This window comes from Anomaloglossus baeobatrachus, chromosome 4, assembly GCF_048569485.1.
Source record: "Anomaloglossus baeobatrachus isolate aAnoBae1 chromosome 4, aAnoBae1.hap1, whole genome shotgun sequence".
In the NCBI taxonomy this organism is placed as follows: Eukaryota; Metazoa; Chordata; class Amphibia; order Anura; family Aromobatidae; genus Anomaloglossus; species Anomaloglossus baeobatrachus.
Window position 1 is genome coordinate 224,901,788 of NC_134356.1, and position 18,819 is coordinate 224,920,606.

Sequence of the window (18,819 nt, forward strand, 5' to 3'; positions counted from 1 at the left end):
CTTCTTCTTTGTCGCTCTATTGGGAGACCCAGACAATTGGGACGTCCAAAAGCAGTCCCTGGGTGGGTAAAATAATACCTCGTAATAGAGCCGTAAAACGGCCCCTTCCTACAGGTGGGCAACCGCCGCCTGAAGGACTCGTCTACCTATGCTGGCATCCGCCGAAGCATAGGTATGCACCTGATAGTGTTTCGTGAAAGTGTGCAGGCTCGACCAGGTAGCCGCCTGACACACCTGCTGAGCCATAGCCTGGTGCCTCAAAGCCCAGGACGCACCCACGGCTCTGGTAGAATGGGCCTTCAGCCCTGAGGGAACCGGAAGCCCAGCAGAACGGTAAGCTTCGAGAATTGGTTCCTTGATCCACCGAGCCAGGGTTGATTTGGAAGCCTGTGACCCTTTACGCTGGCCAGCGACAAGGACAAAGAGTGCATCCGAGCGGCGCAGGGGCGCCGTACGAGAAATGTAGAGTCTGAGTGCTCTCACCAGATCTAACAAGTGCAAATCCTTTTCTCATTGGTGAACTGGATGAGGACAAAAAGAGGGTAAGGAGATATCCTGATTGAGATGAAAGGGGGATACCACCTTAGGGAGAAATTCCGGAACCGGACGCAGAACCACCTTGTCCTGGTGAGACACCAGGAAAGGGGCTTTGCACGACAACGCTGCTAGCTCAGACACTCTCCGAAGTGAAGTGACTGCTACTAGGAAAACCACTTTCTGCGAAAGGCGTGAGAGAGAAATATCCCTCATTGGCTCGAATGGTGGTTTCTGAAGAACCATCAGCACCCTGTTCAGATCCCAGGGTTCTAACGGCCGCTTGTAAGGAGGAACGATGTGACAAACCCCCTGCAGGAACGTGCGTACCTTTGGAAGTCTGGCTAGGCGCTTCTGGAAAAACACAGAGAGCGCTGAGACTTGTCCCTTAAGGAAGCCGAGCGACAAACCCTTTTCCAGTCCAGATTGACGGAAGGACAGAAAAGTGGGCAAGGCAAACGGCCAGGGAGAAAAACCCTGAGCAGAGCACCACGACAGGAAAATTTTCCACGTCCTGTGGTAGATCTTGGCGGACGTTGGTTTCCTAGCCTGTCTCATAGTGGCAATGACCTCTTGAGATAATCCTGAAGACGCTAGGATCCAGGACTCAATGGCCACACAGTCAGGTTGAGGGCCGCAGAATTCAGATGGAAAAACGGCCCTTGAGACAGCAAGTCTGGTCGGTCTGGTAGTGCCCACGGTTGGCCGACCGTGAGATGCCACAGATCCGGGTACCACGACCTCCTCGGCCAGTCTGGAGCGACGAGGATGACGCGGCGGCAGTCGGCCCTGATCTTGCGTAACACTCTGGGCAACAGTGCCAACGGAGGAAACACATAAGGGAGCTGAAACTGCGACCAATCCTGAACTAAGGCGTCTGCCGCCATAGCTCTGGGATCTTGAGACCGTGCCATGAACGTCGGTACCTTGTTGTTGTGCCGGGACGCCATTAGGTCGACGTCCGGCATGCCCCGGCGGCAACATATCTCCTGAAACACGTCCGGATGAAGGGACCATTCCCCTGCGTCCATGCCCTGGCGACTGAGAAAGTCTGCTTCCCAGTTTTCTACGCCTGGGATGTGAACTGCGGATATGGTGGAGGCTGTGGCTTCCACCCACAGTAGAATCCGCCGGACTTCCTGGAAGGCTTGCCGACTGCGTGTCCCGCCTTGGTGGTTGATGTATGCCACCGCTGTGGAGTTGTCCGACTGAATTCCGGTCTGCTTGCCTTCCAGCCACTGCTGGAACGCTTTTAGGGCCAGATACACTGCCCTGATCTCCAGAACATTGATCGAAGCGAGGACTCTTGCCGAGTCCACGTACCCTGAGCCCTGTGGTGGAGAAAAACTGCTCCCCACCCTGACAGACTCGCGTCCGTCGTGACCACCGCCCAGGATGGGGGTAGGAAGGATTTCCCCTTCGATAATGAGGTGGGAAGAAGCCACCACCGAAGGGAAGCTTTGGTTGCCTGAGAGAGGGAGACGTTCCTGTCGAGGGACGTCGGTTTCCTGTCCCATTTGCGTAGGATGTCCCATTGAAGAGGACGCAGGTGAAACTGCGCGAAAGGGACTGCCTCCATTGCTGCCACCATCTTCCCCAGGAAGTGCATGAGGCGCCTCAAGGGGTGTGACTGACCTTGAAGGAGAGATTGCACCCCCGTCTGTAGTGAACGCTGCTTGTTCAGCGGAAGCTTCACTATCGCTGAGAGGGTATGAAACTCCATGCCAAGATATGTCAGCGATTGGGCCGGTGTCAGATTTGACTTTGGAAAATTGATGATCCACCTGAAACTCTGGAGAGTCTCCAGAGTAGCGTTGAGGCTGTGCTGGCATGCCTCTTGGGAGGGAGCCTTGACCAGCAGATCGTCTAAGTAAGGGATCACCGAGTGACCCTGGCAGTGGAGGACCGCGACTACTGTAGCCATGACCTTGGTGAAAACCCGGGGGGCTGTCGCCAGGCCGAACGGCAGTGCCACGAACTGGAGGTGTTCGTCTCCTATGGCGAAGCGCAGGAAGCGCTGATGCTCTGGAGCAATCGGAACGTGAAGATAAGCATCTTTGATATCGATCGATGCAAGGAAATCTCCTTGGGACATTGAGGCAATGACGGAGCGGAGGGATTCCATCCGGAACCGCCTGGTCTTTACGTGTTTGTTGAGCAGTTTTAGGTCCAGGACAGGACGGAAAGACCCGTCATTCTTTGGAACCACAAACAGGTTGGAGTAAAAACCGTGACCCTGTTGCTGAAGAGGAACAGGGATCACCACTCCTTCTACCTTCAGAGTGTCCAACGCCTGCAGAAGAGCATCGGCTCGCTCGGGAGGCGGAGATGTTCTGAAGAATCGAGTCGGAGGACGAGAGCTGAACTCTATCCTGTAACCGTGAGACAGAATGTCTCTCACCCATCGGTCTTTTACCTGTGGCAGCCAGGTGTCGCAGAAGAGGGAGAGCCTGCCACCGACCGAGGATGCGGTGTGAGGCGGCCGTAAGTCATGAGGAAGCCGCCTTGGTAGCGGCACCTCCGGCGGTTCCCGTAGCCACAAGGCCCTGCGTAATGCCACCGAATTGTCGGCTGCAACCGCCGTACGGCTCGCAGAGTCCAGGATAGCATTAATAGCGTAGGACGCAAATGCCGACGTTTGAGAGGTTATGGAAGCCACGTGCGGCGCAGAAGTACGTGTGAGTGCGTCAATTTGGGCTTGACCCGCTGAGATAGCTTGGAGTGCCCATACTGCTGCGAATGCTGGAGCGAAAGACGCGCCGATAGCCTCATAGATGGATTTCAACCAGAGCTCCATCTGTCTGGCAGTGGCATCCTTGAGTGAAGCCCCATCTTCAACTGCAACTATGGATCTAGCCGCCAGTCTGGAGATTGGAGGATCCACCTTGGGACACTGAGTCCAGCCCTTGACCACGTCAGGGGGGAAGGGATAACGTGTATCCTTAAGGCGCTTGGAAAAACGCTTATCTGGACAAACTCGGTGTTTCTGGACTGCCTCTCTGAAGTCGGAGTGATCCAGAAACATACTCGCTGTACGCTTGGGGAACCTGAAACGGAACTTCTCCTGCTGAGAAGGTGACTCCTCTGCTGGAGGAGCTGAGGGAGAAATATCCAGCATCTTATTTATGGACGCAATAAGATTATTCACTATGGCGTCCCCATCAGGAGTATCAAGGTTGAGAGCGGCCTCAGGATCAGAATCCTGATCAGCTACCTCCGCTTCATCATACAGAGAGTCCTCCCGCTGAGACCCTGAACAATGTGATGAGGTCGAGGGGATTTCCAAGCGAGCTTGCTTAGGCGGTCTGGGACTGCGGTCCGTGTCAGAGACCTCACCCTGGGATCTATGAGACACCCCGGGGGAACATTGTTGTTCCAACTGAGGGGAACTAGGGGGCAGTGATTCCACAGTGCCCATGGTCTGAGATACCGGTCTGGACTGCAAAGCTTCTAGTATTTTAGCCATAGTCTCAGAAAGTCTGTCAGTAAAAACTGCAAACTCCGTCCCTGTCACCTGGACAGTGTTAGCTGGTTGTTCCCCCTGGGCCCCCCTTAGCAGAGGCTCCGGCTGAGTAAGTGCCACAGGGGCCGAGCAGTGCACACAATGAGGGTCAGTGGAACCTGCCGGTAGCGAGGTTGTACATGCGGCGCAGGCAGCATAGTAAGCCTGTGTTTTGGCACCCCTGCTTCTTGTGGGCGCCATATTGTTGTCTCCTTTGAGCAACACAACAGGGTATATAGCCAGAAATCAACTGTGCACCATACAGTGTAAAGTATAGCCTGTAAACATATAAACTATAATCACACTTCTGCACAAGTGGGGCCAGCACCTCAGGTGCTGCTTACCGCCCGCTTAAAGCGGTTGTGTGGCCACCAGAATCCCTGCCTGGGTCCCCCAGAGTTTGTCTCCCCTCTGCAGCGTCCTAGGAGCTGACAGGAATGGCTGCCGGCGTCCTGAGGAGAGGAGGGAGCCGTGGGCGTGAACCAGAAAGTGCGGGAGCTGGTGCCTCACTGTGCACAGTGAGGGGGGTGGAGTATGCAAGCATGCTCCAGCCCTCAGTGCTGCCGTGCTGTACAGCGTCCCGCCCTTCCCCTGACTGGCAGGGCTGAGGGCGGGAAGAAAAAGAGACTAGGCCCAAAAGCCGGGGACTCGAGTTATAAGCGCGGCCGCCGTATAAGCGCGGCCGGCGCAGAGTCCCCGGCGCACTAACAGTCCCAGCCGCGCCTCAGTAAAAACAATGGCAGCGGCGGTCAGCGCGGTAGTCCCCATACACAAACACACTCAGCGACGCTGCAGTGTATAATGGCACAAACGCGGTCAGCGCCGCGGTCCCCGGTGCACTAGCACACCCAGCAATGCTGGAGTGTTGCTGTGCGCGGTCCCCACGGGGACACAGAGTACCTTAAAGTAGCAGGGCCATGTCCCTGAACGATACCCGGCTCCTATCCAGCAGGCTCCTCAGGAGTTGTGGATGAAGCACGGTCTCAGTGCCTGGAGACCGATGGGCTCCTTCGCACAAAGCAAAAAACTGAGGCGCCCGTGGGAGCACGGGGGGTGTATAGGCAGAAGGGGAGGGGCTTTACACTTTTAGTGTAATACTTTGTGCGGCCTCCGGAGGCATAGCCTATACACCCAATTGTCTGGGTCTCCCAATGGAGCGACAAAGAAACTTCTGTCTCTTGATGTAATCCCAGATAGACTCGATGACTTATGGTACTGTCACACATAACGAGATCGCTAGCGAGATCGCAGCTCAGTCACCGTTTTGGTGACTCAGTAGCGATCCCGTTAGCGATCTCGTTATGTGTGACACCAGCGATCAGGCCTCTGCTGTGAGATCGCTAGTCGTTGCCGAATGGTCCAGGTAATTTTCTTCAAAGGCGATGTCCTGCTGGGCAGGACACATCGCTGTGTTTGACACTGTGTGACAGGGTCACAGTGACTGCTGAGATCGTTATACAGGTCGCTACTGTGACCTGTATCATTCCTGCATCGTTGTTAAGGCCTGACTGTGACATCTCACCAGCGACCTCCCAGCGACTTACCTGCGATCCCTCTCAGGTCGCATCGTTTTCGGGATCGCTGGTAAGTCGTTGTGTGTGACTGGGCCTTTAGATCTGGGCTCTGATTGTTCCTCATTTTTTTTTTTTTTTCTGTTTTATTAAGATATTTAATCATGAACTTTTTGGGGCTATTGCTGAGGAAAAAGAAGTCAAAGGAATAGTCTCTAAGCTCATGGAGGCCCGAAGCAGCAAGAGTTATGACTCGTATGAATTTCTTGCACAATTTGTTGGAAAGGAACATGTGATAAAATTGATTCTTCCGTTGAAAGAGGTACGATATGCATAGTTGATAGAATGCTGGTAGTAGTAATTCATTAACTTACTGCATCTGTATACTGTTGATATATTTTCATTTCTACATTTAGCAAATGTTTTATTTATTTTTATTAAATGATCCCAATATATAGGTATTGGTGGAGACTACAAGTTTAAAACTGGCTCGTAAAGTGGCTGAAGCTTTTCGCAGAATAGTTTTTGGCTTAATTGCCAATGAAGACATGAATGCACAGTCCATCCTTCTGCTCAGTTATGGTCTCATCAGTGAAAACCTTCCTCTCATAACCGATATAGAAAAGTAAGTTTTATTTTTCTTAAAGGGAACCTGTCACCAGATTTGTTGAATATAAGCTGCGGCCACCACCAGTGAGCTTTTATATACAGTATTCAGTGCCCAGGACGCTCTCTGTAGAAAGTAAAAATCAGTTTTATAATACTCAACTACGAGGCGGTCTGGTCCGATGGGTGTCGCTTCCCTCCGGTCCGCTGCCTCCTCTCTGCTGTGATTTCCATTTTCCTTCTGCCGAGCCTAGGCTGGCATTGCGGTCCTCCACAGGCGCACTTTGATCTGCCCTGCTCAGGGCAGATCAAAGTACTGTAATGTGCATGCGCAAGATAAGTTTAAAGACTGTCCGCGCATGTGCATTAGAATACTTTGATCTGCCGTTGATAGAGCAGATCAAAGTGCGCCTGCACAGGACATATCCATACTCGGCTGGGTAGAAGGAGGACAGCGATTGCCGCAGAGAGGAGGCGTTGGACTGGAGAGCAGCGACACCCATCTGACCGGACTGCCCCACTAGATGAGTATTAGAAAAGTGTTTTTTACGTTATAGAGCGCCGCCTGGGCTCCTATATACCGTGTTCTAGACTACGGTATATAAGGGCTCACTGGCGGTGGCCGCAGCTCATAGTCACCAAATCTGGTGACAGGTTCCCTTTAAGTCACCACATGACTTGTATGCTTAAGCATATATAAATGAAATGGATATGATCAGTATTCACTGGGTCAATAGTGACAGTAATATGAATATTGTAAAATATTGTTTATGTATTGTTTTCTTATGTTTTCCCTGAAACTTTATGGGCTATTATTTCAGAAATATAAGGAAAGAAAAGCCACCTCCAGACCCTCGCCTTCAACCAAATAGCTGTTTGTTGATCCAGCGTCCTCCTCCACGTGGGGGTGTAAAAGCTGCTGTTAGCACTAAGACTAACCTGAATATTCTTGTAGACACTGGTCTGAAGGTTAGTTGTAACATTTTTGTCTTAATAGTTCTCTAGGTATTGTTAAAAAGATATATTATTGTTTACCTCTATTTACAATTGCAACTGGAGTATTAGGCCACACACCTCTAAAAAAAAATGGTGACTAATTTAGAACTAAATATTACAAGTTCACATCCTTTTCGTTTTTCTCCCTCCAATAAACATGTTTTGTTGAAAAAAAAATCAACACATTACAGAATAGACAGGTAAAATATATCTTTTCATGTACTTGGAGACCTACAGAATCTCTTACAATAACATTTTTAGTATAACCGAAGTATAATTCAGAGATACCAACTTTGCCTTTTGATTAATGTCATAAAGGAAAGAAAAGTACAGAAATAAGTAAAGGACGAAAAGTGAGAGGAAGGGGTGGGTGCAAAAATTCATAGCATTAAGAAATAGTTGATTGAATAGCTCTCAATAGAATCTCTGAAAAATCGTTAGATTCACTGAACATAATATAAATCAGCAAAGTTCTAAAAAATAAATAAATCGGGATTAGGTTTGTTGAGAGCCTCTTTGACGCCCATTCTGGAATAGACTGTGCTGTCTGAGTACCATTTTCTCAGGATAATAGAGCAAGTAGCTGTCTAGCAATGCTTCAGTATTCCTTGTTTAATAGCTTTATAGGAACCGGAAATCATGGAAAGACTTCAAATCTGAGGAGTGCTAGGCTAGTCCTCTTCCAAATTATGTTTGTATACATTGAGAACTTGATTCCAAAGCCATTTGATAGCAGGACATTCCCACCAGATGTGGAGCATGGTACCCTCAGCAGTTTCACATCTCCAGTAGAGACTGGAAACCAATGGATATACCTTGTGCTGATCAGATGGGCATTTACCAATCTAGTCATAATTTTATAGTTCTTTTCTTGTATTTTGTATGGCAATGACAATCTATATATATAAAAAAAAAAAAGTTTACTTCATTGCTGTTCAGAGAAGACCTCTCCAATCTCCCCCTCCCATTCTTAAATGAACCAATATGAGGTTTCATCCTTTTCTTATCGGAAGGCCTCGTTGTCTGATTTAACACTACTAAGTGATTCAATAAGTTTAAAGGGGTAATTCCCATGTGAAATGGTAAAGGCTTGTTGACCGTTTGAGCCATAAATGTCCAGTAGGTGTGGGGTTTATTTCTGAGACTCGCACTTAGGCCTAAGACACACGGCATGAAAATCTGAGCAAGTGGAATGCAATAAAACATCACATTGCACTCGGACCAATATTAGCCTATGTCCTAGCACCCATGAGCGATTATTTTCTCAGCCCTAATCGGACCGAGAAAACAATCGCAGCATGCTCTGACTGTAATGCGTTCCTGGTTTCTATCGCACCCATTCAAGTCAATGCGGCGAGAGAAAAATCGCACTGCACTCGCAGTACATCGGTGTCCCGCGAGTGCAGGGTGAGAATGGCAATAGCCAGCTACGGAGGAGAGAGGGAGATAAATCCCTCCCTCCCCTCCTCAGTGCCCTCTTCCCCGCAGCTGTGGTCCGATCGCATGATCGGACCTCAGTCTCAGTGACACTCGCATGACACTCGGCTCCTGCTGTGCTGCCAGCGTGAGCAGAGTGTCATGCGAGGATCGCATTAGTCCCCCGTGTGGCCCCGGCCCTTATCAGGAGAATGAACTCTCAGATTTCTCAGTTTGGCTTTGCAGAAAGTTGAAGATGAGATACACATGTATATAGCATTCTCCATTGTAGTTTTTGGACATTACATAAACTAAAGTGCAAAGATCCAAATGGATGTATATCTTACGTTTTACAACACTTGTATCAGATGGAAATAGTGCTTTAAAGGAGCATGTTCGGTAAAACTGACGGACTGTTATTCTTAAAGGAACTCTTGACAGCACAGAATAATGGTTCAAACCAAGGGTAGGTGCTCGCTGCATCATGGCAGGGCCAGACATTTAGGTTTATCTTCCCACCTGCTTGTTTTATATCCATCTCCACCCTCACATGCTGCTTTGACAGCTGTGGCTTCATAGAGCTAGAAAAGGACAGAGATCGAGAGAAAAAAAGCAGGTTGGAAGGAGCACTTAAATGTTTAGTGACGCCACAATGCACTGATGCTTGGTTTGAACAGTCATTCTGTGCCAACAGTCCTGGTTATGCCTGGCCTGAAAGGGTGAGGCATGATAGATGTAAAGAGAGCAGGAGTAGTCTTTACTTGGACATACCCAACAGACAGATGTTTACAACGCATAGACTGCAAAAAATATAATCTTTTATTAATGTTTTATGTAAAACGTCACAGAAATCTGGTTACTTGTAGATATTTTAAAACCTAAAGTTTGCGCTAGTCAGTGTATTTCAGTCTGAATTTGTCTATTTTTGCATTTTCTCTTATGATTTAGCTTCTACATCTGAGCTTGAGAAAATCCAAAGTGAACTCCTCTGAGGAGCGTGCGCTGGAAATGCTTGATCCGTTTGTTCAGATGCTGATAGACTGCCTGCAGGCGATGGATGTCCAAGTTAGTAATTTTACTTCTGTGATTTCTGTCTTGTCTGTACAAAGAAAAATTCCACTCCCTGACCCTAATGTTCTTGTTAAAATACAGAATGTAAAATATTTTGACACTGCAGAAGGTTTTCTGGCTGGAAATTAATTTTCTTTATCTAAATGAGGATGTTACCAGGTGCATGGATTTCTGCAGGTCTCATTTAGATGATGATAACATTTTGTGGATTGGATTGTCCCATCTGATATTTAAGTAAAAAATGGCATAAGAACCCTATAGAATTGATAAATCTTTCTTTATCGTTCCTTTGGGAGACCCAGACCATGGGTGTTTAGCTTCTGCCTCCGGAGGACACACAAAGTACTACACTTAAAAGTGTAGCTCCTCCCTCTGAGCTTATACACCCCCTGGTGAGCAGACCCAGCCAGTTTATCGCTTTGTGTTCAGGAGGCATACATCCACACATGCATTCCATATGATTTTTTCCTTTTGGAATGAGATTGAAGAAGTGCGGGTCCACGTCTGGACCCCCGGCATGTCCCTTCTCACCCCACTGTGTCGGCGGTGTTGTAAGGTTGATTTCCTAGGCTGGAGCCTTACATGCCGTGCTCCTTCACCATCCCTCCTGGGCTCTGGCTTGAAGTGGGAGCCAGCACGGTCTCCATGCCTGGCAGGAGACCGGTCTCCATCCGCAGCCCTTCAGGACCCTGCTGGACCGGAGCACTCATCCCCAGGGACCTGGCCCTGCGTCTCAGCAGCTAAGTACCTGAGACGTTTATATATTGGGGGTCCCTGTGCTTTATTGTTTGGGGAGAGTGTGCTTACTGTATTTATTGACATTTCCGGCGGGTTCTCTAGCTGTCACCCGAGAACCACGCCGATGGTGCCTGCGCGTCGGCCTCGCCGCTCAAATTTAGGCCCCGGCTTCGCCGGAGGCCTAGTTTCTGTTCACTGCCCTCGCATGTCACTCATGCAGAGGGACAGGCTCGGCTCCTCCCGGCGGCCGTTCTGCACAGGGGAGGGACACTCCCCATTGCTGTGCGTGTCTCCTCCCCTGTAGGTCTCTATGGCCCTCCAGATCCCGCTCTTCAAGCAAGTCCCGCCCCCTCTCTTCGCTCCGGCGCCATTTTCTCAGAGTTCACTCAGCGCTGGTCTGCGCTCTGCATCCCTGCTGAGGTGCTGTATTTGGGGGTCCGGGCTTCGGGATCTGGAGGGCACACAACACCGCTCCTGCGGTCTGGTAAGCCACAACCGGTCTCTGGTTGTGGACCTCTGTATATACTCTCTGGGGTTCATTCTCTGGCAGAGCCCCCACTCCAGCAGCATGTCTCACACGAGGAGCAAGGCTCCAAAGCTTTATGCTGTATGCGCTGCATGTAAGCTCCTGCTGCCTGAACCGAGCACCTATCCACATTGTGATGCCTGCTCTAACTTGGCGGTTCCACAGCTTGGAGTCTCACCCCCAGTGGTCTCTCAGGCTGCTCCTGCTCCTGTGGCTGAACCCCCGACTTGGGTAGAATCCTTTTCTAGGTCTATCTCCCAGTCTTTTGCTGAGTCCATGGGACTTCTGTCCAGGACTTTGATGAATATGCATCATCCCCCTTCACAGGGTGCCTCTGCAGCTAGGGGTCCCTCAGGACCGGAGCTCACAGAGGATTCATCCCTCCTAAGAAGAGACGCAGGGTTCCCTCTCCCTCCTCCTCCCGCGGCTCTGATTCAAGAGCTGACTCGCAGGATGAGGAGGATGCCTTTACAGGGGGCTCGGAGGCTAACTCCATGTACCCCATTGATCTGTCCGAAAGTGACTCAGATCTTAGTGACTTGCTTCCATTAATTCTGTACTGGATCTCAATCCGCCAGTATCAGAGGAGCAACCCTCTCTGGCAGAAAACACCAGTTTACCTCGCCTAAGAGAGCAAAGAGTGTGTTCTTTAACCACTCCAGTTTTCAGGCCGCTGTGACCAAGCCCAGGGCCTGTCCTGACAAACGCTTCCCAAAGCGTGGTTCTGATGACCGTTTTCCCTTTCCACCTGAGGTGGTCAAGGAGTGGGCTCAGTCCCCAAAGGTAGACCCTCCGGTGTCTAGGCTCTCAGCCCGGACCATTGTGTCGGTGGCTGATGGCACCTCCCTTAAGGATTCCACTGACCGCCAGATTGACCTTCTAGCCAAATCCGTATATGAAGCGGCAGGGGCCTCATTTTCCCCGACTTTTGCAGCAGTGTGGGCTCTCAAAGCCATCTCTGCTTCTCTAGAGGAGATGCATTCCCTCACCAGGGAATCTATGCCCGAAATGGTTACCTTAACTTCCCAAGCTTCAGCTTTTTTTTTATCCTATGCCATGTCTGCCATGCTGGAGGCTTCTCACCGCACTGCGGTGGCTTCGGCTAATTCCCTCGCTATCCGCAGGGTCTTGTGGCTTCGAGAGTGGAAGGCAGATGCTTCTTCAAAGAAGTACCTTGCTGGGCTCCCTTTTGCTGGGTCCCAGCTGTTCGGAGAACAGCTGGATGAAATTATTAAGGAAGCTACTGGCGGGAAGAGTACTTCCATGCCACAAACCATAACCAGGAAAACTGTCCAGGGTAGGAACCAGTCGCGGTTTCGTTCCTTTCGTTCCTCCAACTGGTCGTCCTCTAAGCCCTCGGCCTCGTCCTCTAACTCAGCCAAGGACCAAAAATCCAACTGGCGCACAAAGGCGCGTCCACAAAAGACCGCAGGAGCTGCTGCCACTAAGGCAGCCTCCTCTTGACTATCTGTCCGCGCCAGCAACGTCCTTAGTCGGTGGCAGGCTCTCCCACTTTGGCAACGCGTGGCTTCAACACGTCTCCGATCAGTGGGTGCGGGATGTCATCTCCCACGGCTACAGGAGAGAATTCTCTTCCAGCCCGCCAAACAGATTTTTTCTGTCAACTCCCCCCTGTTCCAAGGCCGCCGCCTTCTCTCAGGCCGTGGCATCCTTGCAGGCCAACGGAGTAATTGTACCGGTTCCCGCCCGGGAACGGTTCAGAGGTTTCTACTCAAATCTCTTCCTAGTCCCCAAAAAGGACGGTTCCTTCCGGCCCATCCTGGATCGCAAGCTTCTCAACAAGCATGTTCAGGTGCGGCATTTTCGCATGAAATCTCTGCGGTCAGTCATTGCCTCAATGACCCAAGGGGATTTCCTGGCATCCATCGACATCAGAGATGCCTATCTGCATGTGCCAATTGCAGTTTCTCACCAGCGTTGGCTACGTTTTGCAATCGGAGAGGAACATTTCCAATTCGTGGCTCTCCCCTTCGGGTTAGCCACGGCCCCTCGGGTATTCACCAAGGTCATGGCAGCAGTGATTGCGGTTCTGCACCTCCAGGGGTTGGCAGTGATTCCTTACTTGGACAACCTTCTAGTCAAGGCTTCATCCAGCGCAGACTGTCAGCGGAGTGTCTCGCTCACTCTCGCCACTCTAGCCCAATTCGGGTGGCTGGTCAATCTGCCCAAATGCACTATGACTCCGACCCAGAGTCTCACGTACCTAGGGATGCAGTTCGAGACTCTGCCGGCGCTTGTGAAGTTGCCCTTGATCAGACAGCAGTCCCTCCAACTGGCGGTGCGCTCTCTGCTGAGGCCCCGCCGTTATTCCATCAGGCACCTGATGCAGGTGCTGGGTCAGATGGTGGCGTCAATGGAGGCTGTTCCCTTTGCCCAGTTCCATCTGCGTCCTCTGCAGCTGGACATTCTCCGCTGTTGGGACAAGCGGCCTTCCTCCTTGCACAGGTTAGTGGCTCTGTCGCCACAGACCAGGAGCTCTCTTCAGTGGTGACTTCGGCCCCTCTCTCTGTCTCAGGGACGCTCCTTCCTGGCTCCGTCCTGGGTGGTCCTCACCACGGATGCCAGTCTATCCGGCTGGGGAGCGGTATGTCTCCACCACCGAGCACAGGGCACTTGGACTCCGTCCGAGTCAGCCCTCTCGATCAATGTGCTGGAAACCAGAGCCGTGCTCCTGGCTCTCCTAGCTTTTCACCACCTATTGGCCGGCAAGCACATCTGAGTCCAGTCAGACAACGCGACAGCGGTTGCCTACATCAATCACCAAGGCGGAACACTCAGCCGCCTGACAATGTTGGAGGTACAACGTATCCTTCAATGGACGGAGGACTCAAAGTCCACCATATCCGCAGTCCACATACCAGGCGTGGAAAACTGGGAGGCAGATTATCTCAGCCGTCAAACCGTGGACAGTGGCGAGTGGTCCCTGCATCCGGCAGTGTTTCAGTCAATCTGCCGCAAGTGGGGCACTCCGGACGTGGACCTAATGGCATCCCGTCACAACAACAAGGTTCCGGTTTACGTGGCTCGCTCCCACGATCCTCAGGCCTTCGCAGCGGACGCTCTGGTTCAAGACTGGTCCCAGTTTCGTCTGTCCTACGTGTTTCCCCCTCTAGCTCTCTTGCCCAGAGTCCTGCGCAAGATCAGAATGGAGGGCCGTCGAGTCATCCTCATTGCTCCGGACTGGCCCAGGCGAGCTTGGTACCCAGACCTGCTCCATCTGTCCGTAGAGGTGCCGTGGCATCTTCCGGACCGTCCAGACCTTCTCTCACAAGGTTCGTTTTTCCGCCAGAATTCTGCGGCTCTCAGATTGACGGCGTGGCTCTTGAGTCCTGGATCTTGACGGCTTCTGGTATTCCTCCTGAAGTCATTTCCACTATGACTCGGGCTCGGAAGTCTTCCTCGGCCAAGATCTATCACAGGACTTGGAAGATTTTCCTGTCCTGGTGTCGCTCTTCCGGCCATGCTCCTTGGCCTTTTTCCTTGCCGACCCTTCTGTCCTTTTTACAGTCCGGTCTGCAGCTAGGACTGTCCCTCAATTCTCTCAAGGGACAAATCTCGGCTCTGTCAGTGCTGTTCCAGCGGCGTATCGCCCGGCTGGCTCAGGTCCGCACCTTAATGCAGGGCGCGTCTCACATCATTCCGCCTTACCGGCGAATGCAGGGCGCGTCTCACATCATTCCGCCTTACCGGCGCCCCTTGGATCCCTGGGACCTCAATTTGGTCCTCACGGCCTTGCAGAAACCCCCCTTTGAGCCTCTTAGGGAGGTTCCTTTGTTTCGTCTTTCACAGAAAGTGGTCTTTCTAGTGGCCATAACTTCCCTCAGGAGAGTCTCTGATTTGGCTGCGCTCTCTTCGGAGTCACCTTTTTTGGTTTTTCATCAAGACAAGGTGGTTCTCCGTCCAACTCCGGACTTTCTCCCTAAGGTGGTTTCTCCTTTCCACCTTAACCAGGACTTTACCCTGCCTTCCTTTTGTCCGGCTCCTGTTCATCGCTTTGAAAAAGCGTTGCATACTCTGGATCTGGTGCGGGCGCTCCGGATCTATGTGTCTCGCACCGCTGCTCTTAGGCGGTGCACCTCTCTTTTTGTGCTAACCACAGGTCGGCGTAAGGGCCTCTCTGCTTCTAAGCCGACCTTAGCCCGTTGGATTAGGTCGACCATTTCGGATGCCTACCAGTGTTCTCAGGTGCCTCCCCCGCCGGGGATCAAGGCACACTCGACCAGAGCTGTCGGTGCCTCTTGGGCTTTCAGGCACCAGGCTACGGCTCGGCAAGTCTGTCAGGCTGCCACTTGGACTAGCCTGCATACCTTTTCAAAGCACTACCAAGTGCATGCTCATGCTTCGGCAGATGCGAGCTTGGGCAGACGCATCCTTCAGGCGTCTGTCGCCCATTTGTGAAGTTAGGCTCTGCCTACTTCTCAGTTTTTTCTGTTTATCCCCACCCATGGACTGCTTTGAGACGTCCCAATGTCTGGGTCTCCCATAGGAACGATAAAGAAAGAGAATTTTGTTTACTTACCGTAAATTCTTTTTCTTATAGTTCCGTATTGGGAGACCCAGCACCCTCCCTGTTGCCTGTTGGCAGTTTCTTGTTCCGCGTGTTTTCACCGGCTGTTGTCATGGACAGAGTCTCGGGTTGTTCCGGTTCTTGCTCTGTTTTTACTTGGGGGTGGCTATTCTCCTTCAGCTTTTGCACTAAACTGGCTAGATTTGGTTCTCCAGGGGGTGTATAGGCTCAGAGGGAGGAGCTACACTTTTTAGTGTAGTACTGTCCTCCGGAGGCAGAAGCTATACACCCAATGTCTGGGTCTCCCAATACGGAACTATAAGAAAAAGAATTTACGGTAAGTAAACAAAATTCTCTTTTTTGGTATCTTGGCTGTCCCACAGACACAAAAAGCAGCAGAGTTTAGTAAAACCACCCTGTAAACCTAAAAGCAGAGCAACAACTTTTAAATCACAGCAAATCTGCTATCATGATTTTTATATTTCACAATTTTGTTTGCTTTTGTTGTAAACTTTCCTCACACAAAGCAGAAGTTATCAGGATGGTTTACGCAACAACGACGACATTGAGCACTTGCCATTTTGCTATTTCACTGTAATTAAATAAGACAAGAATTTTAAAAGGGTCTCACAAACGCTAAGAAATACAGAAGAACTCTCTGATTGCATATTTATATACCGATCAGACATTTCACTCATTCCCAAGCTTTACATATCATTGCGCAATACCATTTAATTGAGCAATACCATGGAAAACCGCTAAATCATATTACGCAATATCAATCATATAGGACGTCTGCCCTTGTTAAAGCCGGGCTCTTGTTTCCTCTCAGGTAGCTGGGACGGACCGGCCGGTTGTGAGAGTAAGCTTAAAACACCAAGACAGACAGGAGTCTATAGTGAATCAAATAACTCTGCTCCTTTATTGAATCTGAAGGTTTCTTATACCTTTCAAGCTGATTACGCAATATGAGACATGTGATATAGTTACATAACTTTAGATAGATACCAAATATAGTCATTTTGGGATATAAGCATGATATCATCACATAAGGAAAGGATTAATATTTCAAGGCCAAAGAGATATGTAATCAAAAGCGTTTCAAGAGATGTAATCAATCAAACCTTGTCAAATAAACTGCATATGTCAAGATGACCGTATAAACAATAAAAGAATAACAATTCTAGGGCCTTAATGATAATCATAGCAAATAGCAGATGTGGAATAGAACATCAATTACTCATTCCAAGATTGCATAACTGATTGCATAACTGATCAAATGCTCATACGTGCAAGAATATAATGAACTTCGGAAAAGATACAAAATGGCTTCTCTAACAATTCCCCTCTTTTGATTAATTATGTTCTATCTCATCTGTCCCTTCCTATAGGGTAGACCGCAGAGACTTGTCCTACTTCACAATACACTAGGCTTTCCCTACGCGCATCATGGGGACCTGCCATTCAAATGTGCTCTGTGGGATCGGCCTACATGTCCCTATACCCATCCTATCTACTGTTCCTAGAGGGGAACATATACTTAAGGCTATATAAGGCTATATATGTAGTATAATATCATATATGTATGTTCTACCAGTTTATTCATTATATAAATGTGATATATGTTTGTATAGTCCTTGTAGTGTGTTTATATATCACACACTTTATGGTGTATGGTGTTAAAGTTCTTTTCATGCTGATGTTCTTGCATCTTGTGGTCAAACGATTCCATAGGACTTCCACAGTAGGCACAGTCGGTTAAGTCTGCCAGGGTATCTTTGTCACATATCATACATCTGCATCTCTTTGTGGTTGCTATGGTCATCATTTCTTGAGTTTGGAGGGATTCAGTATCAATAGCTTCTCTCTTTTGGGGTTGGTATGTTCCTGAAAAACAGCTACAATTAGCTCCTAGAATTTTCTTTACAAGAAATACAAATAATTTTACCAATACTGCAATTACTAGTATTATAAACGCTCCTTGAATGACATAATGTATTATCCCTGTGATCCATCCACCCACACCTTTGAATAAATTCAGTAGGTTTAACCGGGAAAGCCATTCAGGGAAGGGTAGTTCACCTAATGCATTGGCTTCCTTAAATCCCTTCTTAAGTCTTTCTGCTCGGTTTATATCATGTGTAACCTGCATCAGTCCTTCAGGGTTTATGAAGTGACAACATGAAGATCCCACCACCTGACAGAAACCTCCACTAGAAGCAGTGAGATAATCGAGTACCATAGAATGTTGATTGGTAATGATGATGAGCTGCTTTGTGTAGGCTGATTCTATATTTATGGCATCAAATAATAGATCAGTCACATTATCAAAAATATCTCCTAGTTCTTGAATCATTTGGGCATTTCTCATGTTCCCCAACATTATTCCTAATGGACCTGTCAGTATCACGTTTTGCAAGCATGTGTTGAGGAATGTTTTTGTATGGGAAATCATCCTCACTCCATACCCATGTTGCAGGTTCCAATCTAGCCAATGTACAGGTTCCCTCTGCTCCCTTTGGAATCCATCTATAAGCTTTTTCCCCACAAACAATGTAAATACCTTTTGGAAGTTCAAACTGATATTCACTTAGTAACGCCATTACTACTGATACAAATCGCAAGGTCTCATCATACAAACACCAAGAATCTTCTAAGTCAGTGGTAACTACTCTATAAAATTGAAAGGGCACACAGTATGGTTCTCTATCATTAGCTATTGACATATCTGCTGCTCCATCACCTAATTGCCCCTCTTCAACTTCTTCACTCATGTGTATTGCACTGCGATTTGCACAGGTATCAGTGTCACCATGTTCGAATCTATAGGCTCTGATCCAGTTTGTTTCATGTATGTATCTTTGCAGGGATATACAAGGAGGTCTGGTACAATACGGATTTTGGTTTGGGGCATAACCCCTTATTTCAAAACTAACTTTTAACATTTGATTGGGAATGGGGGTTACAAAAACAAGATATGATATTGATATATATACATGATACATTACAAATTTATTGTCCCACTGTTTATTCCTAAGAGGAGAACAACATATAGAAAGAGAAGCAATACACGATACTTCCCTAATGCCATTTCTTTAATCTTTGTAAACCCTCCTGCAATGGGATGTATGGACTTTTACTGAGGTTGGTGTACTGAGTTGGACTTGGTGTAGATCCAAGTTTCCCACAGACGCCTCCAGACAGTCACCCAGTCCCCCAAACTTCAGAGAATGTGTGCCAGATTGGAAGGATCTGGAATGAAACTGAAATCAACTGTTTATTACATGGTATTACATATTTAATTAATCATTTATATATCAAAAATTGCACATCAGATTACTGTATCTTACTGGATCTGTGAACAAAAATTGCATTTTGTACCTTCTTATCT

At 49.0% G+C, this 18,819-nt stretch overlaps 1 protein-coding gene across 2 annotated transcripts in view; it reads left to right on the top strand.

Annotated features, from left to right (window-relative positions):
• Positions 1–18,819, top strand: part of UTP20 (UTP20 small subunit processome component) — a 355,063-nt gene that overhangs the window by 276,408 nt on the left and 59,836 nt on the right. For both annotated transcript variants that reach the window (XM_075344692.1, XM_075344693.1), the window contains exons 45-48: positions 5,702–5,869; positions 6,006–6,172; positions 6,975–7,122; positions 9,514–9,630. In XM_075344692.1, coding sequence (XP_075200807.1) covers positions 5,702–5,869; positions 6,006–6,172; positions 6,975–7,122; positions 9,514–9,630 — 600 coding nt within the window. The remainder of the gene's footprint in view (positions 1–5,701; positions 5,870–6,005; positions 6,173–6,974; positions 7,123–9,513; positions 9,631–18,819) is intronic.